At 35.3% G+C, this 16,523-nt stretch overlaps 2 protein-coding genes across 3 annotated transcripts; one reads left to right on the top strand and one right to left on the bottom strand.

The window, feature by feature from the left end:
- Positions 1 to 2,175: 2,175 nt before the first annotated feature.
- Positions 2,176 to 11,799, bottom strand: LOC753256 (dolichol-phosphate mannosyltransferase subunit 3). 2 transcript variants are annotated; one of them, XM_030972580.1, is made up of 5 exons: positions 11,692 to 11,799; positions 7,021 to 7,155; positions 6,484 to 6,513; positions 5,911 to 5,988; positions 2,176 to 3,948 (listed from the first exon to the last, which is right to left on the bottom strand). In XM_030972580.1, the coding sequence occupies exons 2-5, from the start codon at positions 7,141 to 7,143 to the stop codon at positions 3,895 to 3,897; spliced, it is 285 nt and encodes a 94-aa protein (XP_030828440.1). In that variant the 5' UTR covers positions 7,144 to 7,155; positions 11,692 to 11,799; the 3' UTR covers positions 2,176 to 3,894. The 2 variants fall into 2 exon arrangements, with proteins under 2 accessions (XP_030828440.1, XP_030828439.1); XM_030972579.1 differs by lacking the exon at positions 11,692 to 11,799 and adding an exon at positions 11,133 to 11,223.
- LOC115919244 lies at positions 11,462 to 15,475 on the top strand. Its single transcript, XM_030972578.1, has 4 exons — positions 11,462 to 11,618; positions 12,617 to 12,758; positions 13,359 to 13,410; positions 14,117 to 15,475. The coding sequence occupies exons 1-4, from the start codon at positions 11,599 to 11,601 to the stop codon at positions 14,215 to 14,217; spliced, it is 315 nt and encodes a 104-aa protein (XP_030828438.1). The 5' UTR covers positions 11,462 to 11,598; the 3' UTR covers positions 14,218 to 15,475.
- Positions 15,476 to 16,523: the final 1,048 nt, after the last annotated feature.

The following is a 16,523-nucleotide window of genomic DNA, read 5'->3' on the forward strand; positions in this document are numbered from 1 at the left end:
TTAATTTATTGATGTTTTTTTTATTTGTAAAGATTGCAATATGTATCCATTCATTTTCTTCTTTGTAATTAGGACTTATATACATTTACTACTTATCCATAGAATAAGAAATGTTTAATGACACAATCAAGATTTGATGTATTTATATTATAAAGTTGGCCGTCATACAGTCATAACTGCTTACGTTACTTTACCATTTAATCAAGATAAGGCTGAGATGCTTTAAAAAAGTGATGACACAGAATTTTAGCATAAATGCTTTTTAATACAAAGATTGTTCATTCATTGCTGCAAAAAAAAATTACAATGATCAAGTCATTTCAGTTTGTATCTACATTTTTGGGGTCAAAACTGAAAAAAACTAGTAAGTCAGAAGAATCATTTTCAAGCTACTGGTTAAATTATAATATTTATGTCATAAAAAAGCCAAAGCTTTTACAAAGACTGTTCATTTTCTGCTGCAAAAACTAAACAAAAGGATGATCAAGTCATTTCAGTTTGTATCTACATATTTTTCCTTAAAAACTGAAACAACTAATAAGTCAGAAGAACCATTTTCAAGTCACTGGCTAAAGTGTATCATTTGCATGTCATAAATGAGTCAACTTAGTGTTGTGCAATAATAAGGATATTTCAAGCAGTTGAAATGGTTCCTAGATCAATGTTAGCAATCAAATGGTATTTGGCATTATGCTACTTTGTGTGCCATACATTATATGTTTTTTGCGGTTGATCAGAAGACATTTGAAGAAAATCATTTGTATTGCTAAGGATAGAGACATACATCATATGTATTTAACAAAGAAGGAAAGAGAACCGGTGTGAGGTATTGGTATGCGTCTTTTACCCATCGAGTAAGATATTTTGTTCTCAAGAGCGAAAATAAATCAGTCTTCAATCAGGTGTAGAAGTAGTCATCAATTGGTTGTAGGAATATCTTGTTCTGTGAACTTTAAATCCTCATTCTTTATCCTTTTAGATGGCAAATCTTAAATCTCATGGATCATGAATGTGATTTGTGCAATTTTATGACATTATTTTTGTAATTATCAATTATACCAATACCCAGAATTAATAATAATAATAATAATATTTAATTTTTATATAGCGCTTAATACAAATGTCTCTAAGCGCTTTACAAATAAACTATTACCCCGGTCATTGGATTGAATTAAAGGAATGAAGTAATTTTCCATATAGGCTTTTCATTAAGTGGATTTTGTCTTTGCACAAATGCTTCCAAGCTGCATCATTCTGCATGTTTTTGTATTTTTAAATCTTTTAAATGTATCAGCCTATGTTATACAGGAAATATTCAATGATATCTTATTACCTCTTTGGAAATAAATGTTCACAAAAAGAAAATGTATTCTTGCATTTATGATACATGAATGAAGGAGCAATATTTGCATTAGGTTGAGGCATCACTTTTACCAAAACTCCTTCCTTTTTTCCCCCTACCCTCCCCCAATCTGTCCGTCTCTCTCTCTCTCTCCTTTTGACTACCTTTTTCTCTATTTTTCTTCCCCTCTCCACCCCTTTCTTCAATCGTCAGAGGATTTTTTTTTTTAATTTTAAAATCAATATTGGCAGATTTAATTGTGTAGTTTCCACAACTCTACATCCCTCCAAGATTCCATGTATTTTTTCTGCCTTCCCAGCTATCTCTCTTCTTATTTGCAATCCAGAATTGTGTTTGAAGAAGATAATCAAGGACCAAATTTTGTTTTCTGTGGTTATGAAAGGAATACAAATTTTTTAATTATGTATAAAAAATAAATATAAATATCTATAAAAAATGTATGTAGCATGAACAAACATGATATATGGAGATGTATCAATGACTTGTGCTTGAAATAAATTGAAAATTGGTGCTAGAAATATTTCTCTTTTATGGTCCTTATTTTTCTTCTAAATTCACCATCAACCTGCACAATTAAACAATGAAATGACAGTCTATGATCAATTGGGACTTTGCTCTAATACTTATACAATTTGATGTGTCACTGACTCGAAAGTGCAGGCAAGTACATGCATCATGCCTTGAGGTTTAGTACTAGTATCACTTTCACCAAGAACTTATACCTGTACCCCTAAAAAGATGGGGGGGGGGGTGGGGATCAGAGCTGTAGACTTACATGTACATATTCAAATAATAACATTCAGTCAGACTTGTCCATTTAATGATTATAATTCTAGTCAGTTTTATTGCGACCTACAGTTTGAAATACAAGTCGGTTTACATGTATATACACAAAAAATTGATTCGGCAAACCTAAAAAAAGCACATTATACAGACAAATATGGAAGAAATTCTATTACCATTAATTACATATACAGTATATGTCATATCTTTCTAGAAACCACTTTGGCATAAATCAAATAGCAATAACAGTTAAAATGACACAAGCAGTACAAACAAGCAGAAAGGCATGAACACAACAGGGCCATATTTATGAAACCGTTGTTTAAGTTCTTAGAAATCCTATTGAATGTCAATGGAAATGTCTATGAACTTGAGACTTAGGTGAATTTTTGAGATGTATAGTTTTATTACAAGTTTTTTTTTAATGGACACATTGATAGAGACAGACACAATACAACAAAACATGGGGTTAAAATTTTTAAATACATCATCCATATGAAGCACTGATATTCAACTTTTATGCTCAAAGTTAGCATCAAAGTTAATAAGATTTGTTTAATACCGCAATATGCTTACTTTCTCAGTTTCAGGATTTTTTACAAATACCTGAACCAACGAAAAAAATGCCCTTTACATATTATGATTTACTTATTTGTTGTTCAATGAGTTCCATGACTTAGTCTTCACAAATTATATGGACAGTATCTCTTTGTAGTGAGTGCATCTATTTAGAGCAGTACATATTGCCCCGTCTTTTAATCAGTTACGGTTAATCAGAACTTATTTGCGATTAATATCAATCTCAACTACTGTATGTACATAAGAGATACGAGACTGTAAACTTGCATTTGATTGGAGGTCTTGCGATTAATTCAGATCGATCTCAACTCTTTACAAGACGGGCCCTGGTTTAAAGCAAGCAGGCTCCTCACCGGTACATAACTTGCTACTATAGCAAGATTCAGGCTTATAGAAAGAGAAATAACAAGAAAAAAAAACCTTCCCCCACATAAATATTAATATATGAAACAAATGTGATAATAATAAGAAAGTTATACAAGTGTGAATTATTAGGTCACTGTATCTATGCGAATCTCAAATTGGCAATTTGGGCACTAGATTGTGACATATGCAGACTCATCTCCAATTTGTTGTTTACAAAAATAAATTTCTCCTTTCGGGCACTACATAACATATAAATATTAAATATTTGATTCCTAACTTTCTTATCTTATGTCCAATTTTGTTCAAATTTTCACCAGTGTGCTTCTCTGATTTATCTGCTTTCTATTATATTAGTTTGTTGTTCAGGTTGGATTTCCCTTTAAGTATAAGATCATAGTACACCCTATCCTATCCAAAAAATAAACGGATAACCATTGAAGATTTGCTTGCTATATTTGCTATAATGAATCAAACTACACTGAGCAAACTTCCACTTGTGGATACCATCATATTAAATCCTCTGGGCAATCATTCCTCTTGTTGCCGCCAGCAACTTGATGGGTTCCTGATACTTGGTGCACATATCTCCTGATGAGTTTGAATATAAAGACCATTCTGTATTCATGATTTCCAACCATTACAAATTTACAGCCAAAAGCATGGAATGAAAACTGGAGTACAAACACAAGAGTATCGGGACACAGTGGCAATTATCATCTTTAGGTTTAAATCAATTGCTTTATAAAGTAAATACGGCTGTTGAGATGTTTCAATTATTTCTAGAGTCTATACATTCCACCGTGTCATGAGAATGTAAATCCTTTGCTGGTCAGATCTTTCCTTGCTTCTTTGAGTTCCTGAAAAACAAAGAAAACAAAACACAAAATAAATCATAAGGTATTAGCGGTCTTCGGAGATATAATAATGATATGCATTTCTATAGCACAGTCTGTCTAGAAATTCTATCCTGAGACGCATTCATTATTACCCTGGCTTTAGCCTAGCTGCCAAAGCAGTGTCTGATGAAGCTACAAGCTGCCATTACAGTGCTCCAGCATTTCAAGGAATTAATTCATGCCAGGTAACCATTTACCTCACCTGGGTCGAGTGTGGCAAATGAAGATTAATGCCTTGCCAAAGGACATTAGTGACGTATTGGGGAACCACGACCTTTGAATTTCGAGTCAAGTGCTTAAACCACTCGACTACGACACTTTCATATAGGTTTACTTCAACTAGCAAAAAGAATGTAACATTAATACTGGTACATTAAATATACAAAATGTAGAAATTATCCCATTTTTACAAATTATAGCTGGGCTAATTGACCTACAACCATGTTCATATCTCAAAGAACTATAATTCCACTCCTTCTTTCAAAATACACCACTGTAGTACTCTTCTTCATCAACATCTGTCAACATGTTTTACTGAAAATGAAAACAGCCCTTAGTCTCCTAGTCATTTTGTTCTTTACAATGGTCATCACACACATATTCTTGTGGAATAACTTAGTGATATTAGTGAAATTAGTGATACATCTTCAAATAGCTCTATTAATTCACATATGTGTAGTTGCAGAGTGATTATAGGAAACCTCACCCCAAGAAATAACTTTACTTATTCTGAGAGATATATTATATTCTTACCCATTAAAGGTACTATGTCCCATTTGCAGGCCAAAAAAATGAAAAAGTTAAATTCCAACTGCATTTGAAAGGTAATACTAATTTAGAACTTCCCTAAAAAAGGTGGGGCTTGAAAATGTCTTCAAGTGGGAAAATAACGACTATTAGTTGTCAAATCGACTTTAGGGCTATAGAGCCCAAAAGTAATAGTCTTGATTTTCAGACAATTGTACCGAATGGTCATACGTTTTATGCTGCGCAAAGATTCAATCAGTTTAATCTTGGCCATCACAAGAAGTGGGTTATTGATGTAGACAAATGCTCATGTACCCTTTACAACTCTTTTCATGTATGTTATTACCAAAGAAGAAAAACAGCCAGTCAGTCACTCAATAGTGTCTGACAGTGAAGTCTAGCAAGTAAACAGGTTTTCTTGCATAATTTGAATATGACAACACTGCTAACATTTAAATTTCACAGATAGGACATACATGACATATTAATAATTCCTGCAAAGTTCTACATAATTTGAGGTTGGCTGCAAAAGGGACATAGTACCTTTAATCTACAAGATTCCCCACCAAAGTGTATGAGAGAGGCATAACGCAAGAATAATGTACAGATTATCAGCGCAACATGGGCATCACCATTTTTTTTTATAACATGGAATACTAAGTGAAGTAGTTTATCAAGTAAATGTATTAAAATCTATGGATGCTTCCTTCCTAGCTGTGTGTCGTGATGAAACATTTCATTCACCTGCTATTATCCTTTGTACTACAATTGCCGGAACGCAAATTGCATAAATAAGTTGGTGCTCTATATATCATATATCTCTTGTACATTTATGTAAGGAATATTGTACATCAAAGGACAGGCATACATCTCATTTTTCAAAATACCTACACTTATTCTTTGGGGTGAGGTTTTAATGTGCCTCTATAAAAAAAGATGTGTCAACCTTGTTCATAAGTACCATTTTTGTGTAGATCTGTAAAGAATTGGGAACTCTGCTATAAATCTAAACATAACTAGGGATAGGTTGAACATTGGTAAACAGTCCAATATCTATATTTGTATATCCATGGTAATTATGACATCTAAAGATATTCTAACTATTAGGCATAGGAAACTAAAATGAAAGGGAATGTATAGCTGTTCGATGAAATATGTATTGTAAGAAATATTTACCTCTTTAAGTGAAACTACGGCATCTTCGCAATCATTAAAAGTAGCAACTCGATATCCAATGGTTCCAAGGGAAAAGCACTACCAGGTAAATATAAAAAAAAACGTAAAAGTGGATGAATATCATGACTATAACATCACCAAAAATATGTTCAACATCCTTTGTTTCATACTAATAATACACAAAAACACCACACTGACCCTACTACCCCCTCCCCCTCCCCCACCCACAACCCAGCCATGCCTAAACCTGCAAATTGGAAACATAGTCTGAAGTCGACTATCACGAATAAGCAGATCAAGTACTTTTATACTTTGTAAAGAAAACTATATGAGTCTTGTACTTTGCGTTTTGATGACAAACAAGTTCAAGGTTTTCTTATGCATGCTAAACTTCATGTTTTACATATTTTGGCATAACATCTTAATGAGGAAACCTCTAACTCCTTCAACCAAACTACAGTAAGAACACATCAGGTAAATTTAGATTACAAAAACAATGCAATGTAGATCTACCTGATGTTTGTGTACAGAAAACTATGAATCATCATGGTAACAAACAAATTTGGAACTTACCCCAAATACTACAAGAAAATACGCTGGGAACTGTGGAAGAAAAAAAGAAGGATTGTAGAATTTAAATCATGATCGATAAGATGAACATGTAACCCATGATTCAAATAATACAAATCATATAGGTATGCGCTTTTTAACATATTCCTAGGGATCAAACAACTTAAAATATTAAACATGTTTTTGTGGTTAATCGTAAAGTGAACATTAAAACTTTTAAGAAATTACTGAGTAGAATGGGGGTCACCTAAAAGAAGAATAAATCAAAGTAAATAAGTCAATTGCTTATACAAAAGTGCAATGAATATACCGGTACCATACATACTTTTAATCAGTCTGTAATAAAAGTTTGCAAACGAAGTGGACATACATGTAATTATAATTACGGTTTGTTTCCAATTGTCAAACACTAAACACATAAACCAAATAATAATTTCACCAATTGATACAAACAATGTGTGATGCTGCCACTTGTCCATGATAACAACACTACACTCCTTCTTCCTAAAATCACAACTGGAAACAAATTTTGACACTCACCGGCCATATGACTTCTTTTAATGTATCATCCAACCGAATTGGGATGAGGTCAAACAACAGGGCACTCCAAATACTGGCAACAAGAAAAAAGACTGTGAGCCACTGGACTAGTTTGGTTGCCATGTTGTATGGTAGCTGAAAGAAAACAAATAGCATATGAAAATCAGGGCTCATCAGGATGCAAAAAAAAATCTCTTTAGGATCGTGGGAGTTTGACATTCTACTCATAGATTACAGTTAACAGATGATGGAAAGGAAATTTCATCATGAAACAGTAATTTTTGATAAAATGCATGTTTTAGGGAATTTGAATTTGATACCCTCCTGTGAACTGCTTTGTCACAATCTCTATCCAGAAGAACACAATGTGCTCAGAGCTAGAGGGGAATACTTAAGTGATTTTTGTTCACTTCCATCCCATCTCAGCCCACTGCCATTAACACCCAAACCACCCAACCATTGATTAGAAATTATCAGATTTAGGTAAAACCCAATAAAGAATAAGAAAGATATGAATTTTCACACATTTTAACATCCCTACCCATTTTGAAAACTCATTTTGAAATCTAGACTTACTCTATTTTTTATTTTACACAAAATATTCCAATCCCAATTTTTTTTCCTGAAGAAAATCTCAACACCCCAAATACATAACTGTAAACATTATTATTGTCCTCTCACTTCTCAGTGAAGTTTGATAAAATCTTAACACATTAAAGGTAATACAAAGTTTTGGGAAATTTTGAAAATTGGGTGGATAGTGAATCTTTACAATTTTCATATATTTGGATGCCCCTGTGGATGTATTATAAGCACTAAAAAATTAGCCCCTAAAACACTTCTGTTTTCGAGAAAAATTGAATATAAGAATTTACCGGTGCTCCCGGTAAATTTTGATAAATTTCAAATAGCTCCTTTGGCCGTATACAATGGTAGCTGCGACCATGAAAATCTCAGAATATGTAGTTGTGATATATAATTTTCAAACGGGAATAGCTAAACGGTCGATTTTAGTCAAGAAACATTGTTTCATAGCTAAATTAATATCTTGTCCTTGAGAGGGAGCTATACAACATAGAGAGTTTATTATTTATCATTTCATAACTTCAGACTCGATTTTAACCGCGACAACGATCAATGAATATTGTAGGAACGCATATGCTTTCAATATTTTAATGTGAACCGAATTCATGACCCCATACCAAAACTTTGTAATACCTTTAACATGTAGCTATACTGTAAAAGCAATTTCATGCAGTTGTTGATTTTGAGAAATCTTCAAATGAAAAAATAGATACCATCATGTTTTTCTAAAAATACAATCATTGGGTCATTCCATGTCAAATCACCCAATGGTTTTAACCTGACCATTTTTGATTTTGATGAAACTTGGTGAACTTGTTGAGTGTGATCTCACAGCACCAAATCCCAAATTTTAGGTCAATCGGGTGAGGGGTTTGGGAGATACGGCCCACCAAATTTTGAGTTTTTTTCAAAAATGGGGGTGGCGGGCCTACCTTTGAACCCTTGTATCTCGGGACCTAATGGGTCAATCTTCACAATAGTGGTTAACAGGATGTATGGCTTTAGGCCTCTGAGTCGGTTCTAGGATAATTACCCCCTGGAAAATTAACCTTCAGGAAATGTCCCCCCCCCCCCCCCCGAGGACAATTACCCCCCCAAGGACTATCACACCCAGAGGATTATTACCCCCCAGAAAATTACCTCCTAGGACAATCTGTCCCCCCCCCCCCCCCAAGGACAATTAACCCCCGTACAATTTACCCCTAGGACAATTACCCCCCCCCCCCCCCCCCCCTGGGAAAATTACCCCTCAAGAATAATAAAAAAATCTGCTTTGATTAAAACCACTTTATTATCAGGATGGACTTCCCCTTTAACAAATAGGGGGGGGGGGGGGGAGGTAATTGTCCTCTGGGGTAATTGTCCTTAGAGGGTAGTTTTCCGGGGGGAGGAATTTTCCAGGGGGTAATTATCCTAGAACTGACTCAGAGGTCTAAAGCCATACATCCTGTTAACCCTTTAGGCCTATATGAACTTGTCATTTTATTTCTATACAAGTACCGCTGACATTTAGGATGGATATGACTAAAACAAAAAAGCATGTGGAAGATGTATGTTGTACTGTGCATATTGCATGTATTGTATACATTATAATAGGGCTTATTGTGAATATCTGTGAGCTAGATACTTTCAATCCTTATTGCTCCAAAACAAAAAATATTATATCTCTGAAACTTTTATATGTTTTAGTAAACATGTCAGAGATAACATTTCATGAAAAATGTTGTCAAAGTTACGTGATCCACAAGGTCAATTTCAAGGTCAAATCTGAGGTCAAGAGGTCAAAGTACCCCAACATGTACGAATCTTCAAAATGGCGGCAGATTTGGAATCCTTATTGAATACCCTTTCCAACAATACAAATTTTGAGAAGATTGACCCATTAGGTCCCGAGATACAAGGGTTCAAAGGTAGGCCTACCACCCCCATTTTTGAAAAAAACTCAAAATTTGGTGGGCCGTATCTCCCAAACCCCTCACCCGATTGACCTAAAATTTGGGATTTGGTGCTGTGAGATCACACTCAACAAGTTCACCAAGTTTCATCAAAATCAAAAATGGTCGGGTTAAGATTTTCAGATTTTTTGGGTGATTTGACATGGAATGACCCCATTAATATCAACTTGATGTAGGGCCAGGGATGAACTTGTCCTTAAAGATGAAGTTGAGTTCTGGTCATGCGATTGCATTGTGAAAGAAACGGTGTGGAACCGACCAGAAAAGGTTGATCATCTAACATGTAAGAATTTGTGTGTATTGCAAGGTTCTGGAATCATCAAAATGATAAGAAATTTGGCCAAGTCTTGGTAAAGTTACAAACACTGTACACAGAAAGATGTATATGGGACTACAAGAACACGTGGCGTAAAAAGCCGGCCCCCCCCCCCCCCGATTTTTACGATGTTACATGCATATTTAGAATATGAGGGCATTTGAAGAGCCATGCTTTTCAGGGAACATGTCTTATCTGATGTTCTTCCACACTTGCATAATAAGAATGAGTAATGCTCACAAATTATTTTTCATCTCTTCCCAGAACTCAACCTTCTCTTTAACACAAATTTCTGAGATGATCCCAACTCAAAAGAACCAAACCATGCATTCTCCCATCGAGTTGGAAAGATATCTCATATATCATAATTATGCCTTCTCTTTCATCTACACCCATAAAAACACTGGCACTATTCATGACTAATGATTCTTCAACATACAATCAAGCATGGACAGAATTCTTGAGGGGTGGCCTGAGGCCCTTTTTTTAGCCGACTACAGCTGGACGGTGTCTTGTAAATAGTTTCACACTAACAGAAAGTTGGGCTTCACAGTCTCACTGTCAGTGAGTGTCAGTATGCTCTGACAGACATTAGGTTAAAATGCTTTAATAAAAACAATTGTGCAGAACAAATAAGCGATTTGCAGACCTCTCTGTCGTTGAGTGTGACTTTCAATCATCACTCGTTCACTGACCGTGACCTGCCCCCCAGGTCTCTCATTCAGTCTCACCTCTCTCTCTCTCTGCTTGAGGCAAGACTAGTTCTTATCTTATACATAATAATGCGTAAATATTCACTTCTGAATAATAAACGCCTATAAACCAAAACAACAACTCAGAGATGCCAAGTTCAAAGATCGGCAAAGCGTGACATTTTCATGATTCGGCAAGAGGGTAGATCTATAACACACGTATCTATAGCGTTTTTTCAAAATCTAGCGCACACGTTGTGCGTAAGAGCATTTTCAGACCCTCGAAATGCGTGATGTCACGCCTAATGCGTGATACTTGGTAGCTCTGAACAACAACATTTTATAAATTAATGAGAATTTTAAGCTGTCACCTCTATACAAACATGAAAACAAGCATGTGGGGCAAGAAAGTAGAGTCACAGAAACAATTTCAGCACATAATTTTACTTTAATAGACAAGACACACAGTTTATCATTTGATAATGCCAAGCCAAGTGCTACAACAGTGCATTCGTAATATGATATTTCGAAAACATGAAATTTTCATAAACTGATAAACCGAACCTGTTGCTAAAAATTGCGCTGTAGTCGCCACGTCGTCACGGAAATAGAAAAACGGCGTCTTGTATCGAGACTAGCGTTTGCTCCGAATGCTCCTTGGGCGTCCTATATAGCCGATAAGCCTTTTGCTCGCCAGCCACTGAATTCTTCATCATTAAATAAAAGTTTAGCTTTTAAAAATCCAATTTATCCAAATCTATATATCAAAATATTAAAGGAATAAAAATCCTGAGAGAAGAGGCGTAAATATTCACTTCTGAATGAAAAACGCCTATAAATTAAAACAACAACAACAACAACATGCTAGCTCGTTGTTGCGGCGTTATCGAATGGCTAGCTAGCTAGCTAACTAGGCCAGCAAGCCCGGCGCGGCGCGGGCCGTATTGGCACACACTGTACCGGTACACTCCAGTCAGCGACACGACCGAACTGCTAAAATTCTGAAGTATCATCTAAAAATCTATCTAAAATGGCTGTTCCGATCTTGAAGTAAGTTTAAGATTTTATATTAGTAATCTCACATTCACCTGCTGTATGATAAAAACGTTAAATTAACTCTCACCTTTTAGTTTCAGAATAATTTTAGTCGTAGAATTTTAGAAAACTAGAAATCCTGTCTGGGCTCTGGCTAAGTATGGCGGCTGTCGTATCTCGTGCCATGCATTTCCCCGGTGCCTGGGATGAGCCGCGAGCCGAGAGACGTCGAGACCCAGTCAATACGCCTTTTTTTAGCTTCGACTCTGTATGCTTTGCTGGAGTGGTCGAGACCAGACTTTGTCAGAGGGGGAGATCGATTGAGTCAAAGCCAAAGGTGGAGACTGCGCTGTGCTAGACCGAAAGCTTCAGTCTCTATACCGTCGGTTGTTCCACTGAGACTACGTCTGGCTCCACTAGACCTCCGGTTATAGAGGTCTAGTGGAGCCAGACGTAGTCTCAGTGGAACAACCGACGGTATAGAGACTGAAGCTTTCGGTCTAGCGCTGTGCATGCTGTGTTGATATAGTGTTGTGTGTTTGTTATTTGGGGTTTTTAAACGGGAGTGTACTGTCTACCGACTTCTGTCATTGTCAACCCTCCCAATTTTGGAGGGAGTCTCACGCCTTCACGCTCATTCTCCCGCTGTCCCACCAGCTTGTAGTGGGAGACTCCCGCCGCCATGCCCTCCCTCCCGCTCTCTAGCAAACGATGTGAATCTCCTGATTTATGAAAAAACCTTCCGCCAAACGTATAAAAATTAAAATGACAATCTTATTCTTATGAAAATTTTCCTCAAACATTCACTTTAATCTGCTTCTGTTAAAATTAAGATTGTGGAACAGGATGTAGTTGTAGCCTGTATTATTACTATTACTATAGTATTAGGCTTTAGACCCTAAGTGTAAGTTACAACAGGTATTGATTCTATTGTAGTCTGATGGAAACAGTTTTCCTGGTTTACCATATCCTGAAACTGAACATCGTGTGTTCGTCTCTTTTTCACTTTTCAGAGGGCTTTGCAAGATAGCAATAGGAGGAGGAGCACTTTACGTATCAGTTGAGCAAGGGATCTGGGGATCTTCATTTGATGGTTCAAAAACAATGAACAAGCTAACAGGCACCCTACAGAGACAGGATGAATATCTCAGACAGGTATTATTAATTTACTTGTATTTTACTTCATTTTTACATTCTGATAAAATAAACAAAACATGGTACATGTAACTTTCATGCAGGGCTGTTTTTAGCCCAAATTTTCTGTCTCTTTCGTTCGTTAGCCTCTGATTTGGGTACGGTCGGCTCTAGGGTCAGCTCCTAGAGCCGACCCTACCCAAATCAGAGGCTAACGAACGAAAGAGACAGAAACTTTGGGCTAGGCTGTTTTATTTGTCATAGGATTGGGATCTTTTTGATGAGTTAATTGTCAACCATATTTTAATAGAGGTGAAGCTAAGAAGAATTTCTAACTTTTTAAAAATTTGTTTTAGATCTAAGGCACAATCAAGATTAATGGTTCTTCCTTGGTTGCACCTTACAGCTGTTGATTTGACAAAGATATCGATAAAAATTCATTCGCATGGTGAATTATGCTCTGCAAAAATACAAACTAGGTCTATTTAGAATCCATGAATTCTGTTAAACGTTTTACATATATAATATGTATTATTCCAATCTGTAAAATGAAATGATGATTCGCCAGAATTAAGTATATTTACAATAGAAATGAAAATTTGTGGTCTTACTATTTTGCAGATACCATCAACTGAGCAATTAGCAAGTAATACAAGGCAAAGCTGGAATTCAGGTATTTAATTGTTTTATTTTCCCTTTTTTCTTTACATTTAGGTTATATGCAAAGTGCTTTAAATGATTGCTTGGCGCAACACTGAGATCCGAAATCTAAACCACCGGAAATGAAAACTGTTGCCAAAGAGTATTATTGGATGATTTGTATTGAAAACATTGTAGTCACAGTAATTAAGTGACCTGACTCACCTCGTTAGATTGCCTTTTAACTAGGTGAGATAAAATGCTATCATTTTCATTAAATTTGTTAATCTTTGTAAAAAAAACCTTTCACTGGGAAATAAGTGGACATACCCACACACACTTAATGTGGGTTTCATGCGGTATCAACTTAGTTTGCTTTCAAAGATTATCAGATTACTTCAATCCCTTCCTTGACATCTGCCTTTTATACAATTTCCTTCTTTTTTCTTTTTTCTTTTTTTTGTTTTTGTTGTTGTTGTTGGGGGGGGGGGGTATTAGCATGAAAAGAAACAAACAGAGCAGTAGTTCAAAGATTTATAGTACCAAAATGTCATGTTCAAAGTTCAGTTTGAGTGTATGCATGGTAAATTCATTTTGAAGTTAGTCCTGTATATTTAATCTTGTTTAATCTCTTAATAGAAGTTGAAACCTGGAGACATACATCAAAAATGTTTTAAAAATTGTTTTCCATTTCAGATTTGGTAACCATAAGTTTTTGTTTTTGTTTCTTGCTTACTTAGGTGTGAAGTGGACATTTTCATCGTTAGCAAGAGGACCAGAGAAAGTTAAAGAGTTAGGCAGTCAAGCAGCAGATTACGTCAGTGGATCTATGGCAAAATGAAAACTGAATGAAATACAAGAACTATATATACATGTTTTAGTATTTTAATACTTTACAGACACTGTCTTCATAATTGCTTGATCTGAAACACTATTGTGTCTGGGTAGCTTTGCTGTCATTGAGCAGGTTTTGTTACACATTTATTGCATAAATGAAGGACATGTTGCCAGTGAACCATTGTTAAAGCAACATTGTTTGCATGATTGCATCCCTCTACCTTTTCTTTGCAATTGAAAAATATATAAGTATTTTTTGTGTTTTATTTCTTGTATGTCATATTATATGTAATAGAAATATAGACGATATAAGACAAGAATTGAATAACCATCGTTTTCCATCATTGTATTGTCTTAGTTGCAAGAAATCTTGTGAAATAATACGTCTAAAGCTATTTATCTAATTACCAGCACCCTTTTTGACCTATGTCATGAGATATGTTTGGGCAGGTTAAATGATACTATCCAGAAATTATTATTATAACTGTGAAAGACTATTATCAATAAACCATGTTTATAGTATGGTTTCATATCTCTTTCACTGACGCTGCATTTTACCATTAACAGGATTATTTTATTAAACATCCCTATTTTATAATTATATTCTTATATGGTTACTCATAACTTTTGAAGACCTATTAATCAGTAATCATAAAAACAGCTATTTTCTACCCTTGTGGACATCAAATCATATACATGTTAAATGGAACACAATCTACCATTAACTTTTTCAATTGTCCATTTACACAAGGGATAAAGTGGGTTCTGTTGTACACTATATGTGAAAAATGAAATGTGCACAATACATCTAGATGTACTCCACAATATCCCAATACTATTTGACTTGATGAAGGAGAGTTGAACGGCTGATGCAGAACCATATTTGATATGTTATGACAATGAACATAAATTGTATCAATGTTGTCTTTGTGTATCATGCCCACTCCATGAAGTGCCAATAAAGGGGCCCTCCACTCCAGCCTTTGCTACAGGTGATTGCATTGCTCTAAGCATTTACAGGATTCCTTGCTACTACACCTGGGTTGAGAGTGGTAGATGTAGAGCAATGCTTCGCAGAAGCCCATTCATGATTTATGTGTTACAGGGACTTGAGCCCATGAGCTTAGTGATTCAAATCAAGTCAAACCACTGAACTGTCGAACTGCGACACCTTATGGGCGTAATTGAAGTTACATAGTGTGAATATCTACTGTAATTCAACTAGATTGTCATGAAATAAAATATATAAATCTGATATTAAGAAACGGTGCACTGAGTAGAATTGTCATTGGAATGGACAAGACCAATTCACAAATTTCTTGAAGAATAACTTCCTAATCATTGTTGTTCATGATAACCTAACGCGTGCAAACGCTTTCCTGAAGTAATTGAAAGGAGGGGTTACGGTACCTAAATTATTGCAAATATTTCATTTACCGGTACTTTCCATCTCCTTACATTCAAGTTGGATCATATAATATAATGTAAATGCATTTGTGAATTGGTCTATTAAATAGAGAGTGCTTGTATAGGGACTAGTTCTGTGAGATGTATTGGAAGTGTAAGGAAGAAGATTAAAGAGCCTCATATGAGAAAGAGTGAAAGAAATGGAGAGAAAAGTAGAGCTGATAAAGTGATAGATAAAAGTGAAAATAAGAGTTGTGTAAAATGTAAAAAGCGGACATTTAGAGAGTTTGGAGAATATTTGTTTATATATGATATACCTGTACAATTAAAACTTGCTGAGAGACCCCCTGTGAGTGAAATTAATTTAAAGTGTGTGTAATTGATATACTGGTAATGAGGGCAACTGAAATTGTCAGTAATTTAACAAATTATTCTTTTCAATAATCCTCAAACATTTGTGCCGAGATACATATTTTCCACTGACCACACATACATATATAATTGAATTACATGTATTATTCGCTAAGATTCTGTGAATTTATTGATTCAATAATTTACAACTTTCATCTTTCTGTAATACTGGGCATATACATATAGACATATACACTATATAATTTTATGGGGAAAACAGCATAAACATGATGTAGAAGTGGCTGGCCTATTGAGTAAAATAATATGTGAGACTTACATTTACAAAATAAAATATTATGCTTACAAAAAGGCAAATTTTTAAAAATCAAAATTCCCCCCTCGATCGATCCCCTTGAGCCATGCAGGGCAGGGGAAGGGGCCTGTGGTCTTTTTTTCTTCAAAAAAAGGTTAAATTTACCCGTTTTTGGAGGCCAGGGAGACCCCCCCCCCCCCACTAGATCCACCACTGCAGAATATTCATAACTGAGTGAA

Source organism: Strongylocentrotus purpuratus, unplaced genomic scaffold, assembly GCF_000002235.5.
Source record: "Strongylocentrotus purpuratus isolate Spur 01 unplaced genomic scaffold, Spur_5.0 spur5_scaffold_6, whole genome shotgun sequence".
NCBI classification, from domain to species: Eukaryota; Metazoa; Echinodermata; class Echinoidea; order Camarodonta; family Strongylocentrotidae; genus Strongylocentrotus; species Strongylocentrotus purpuratus.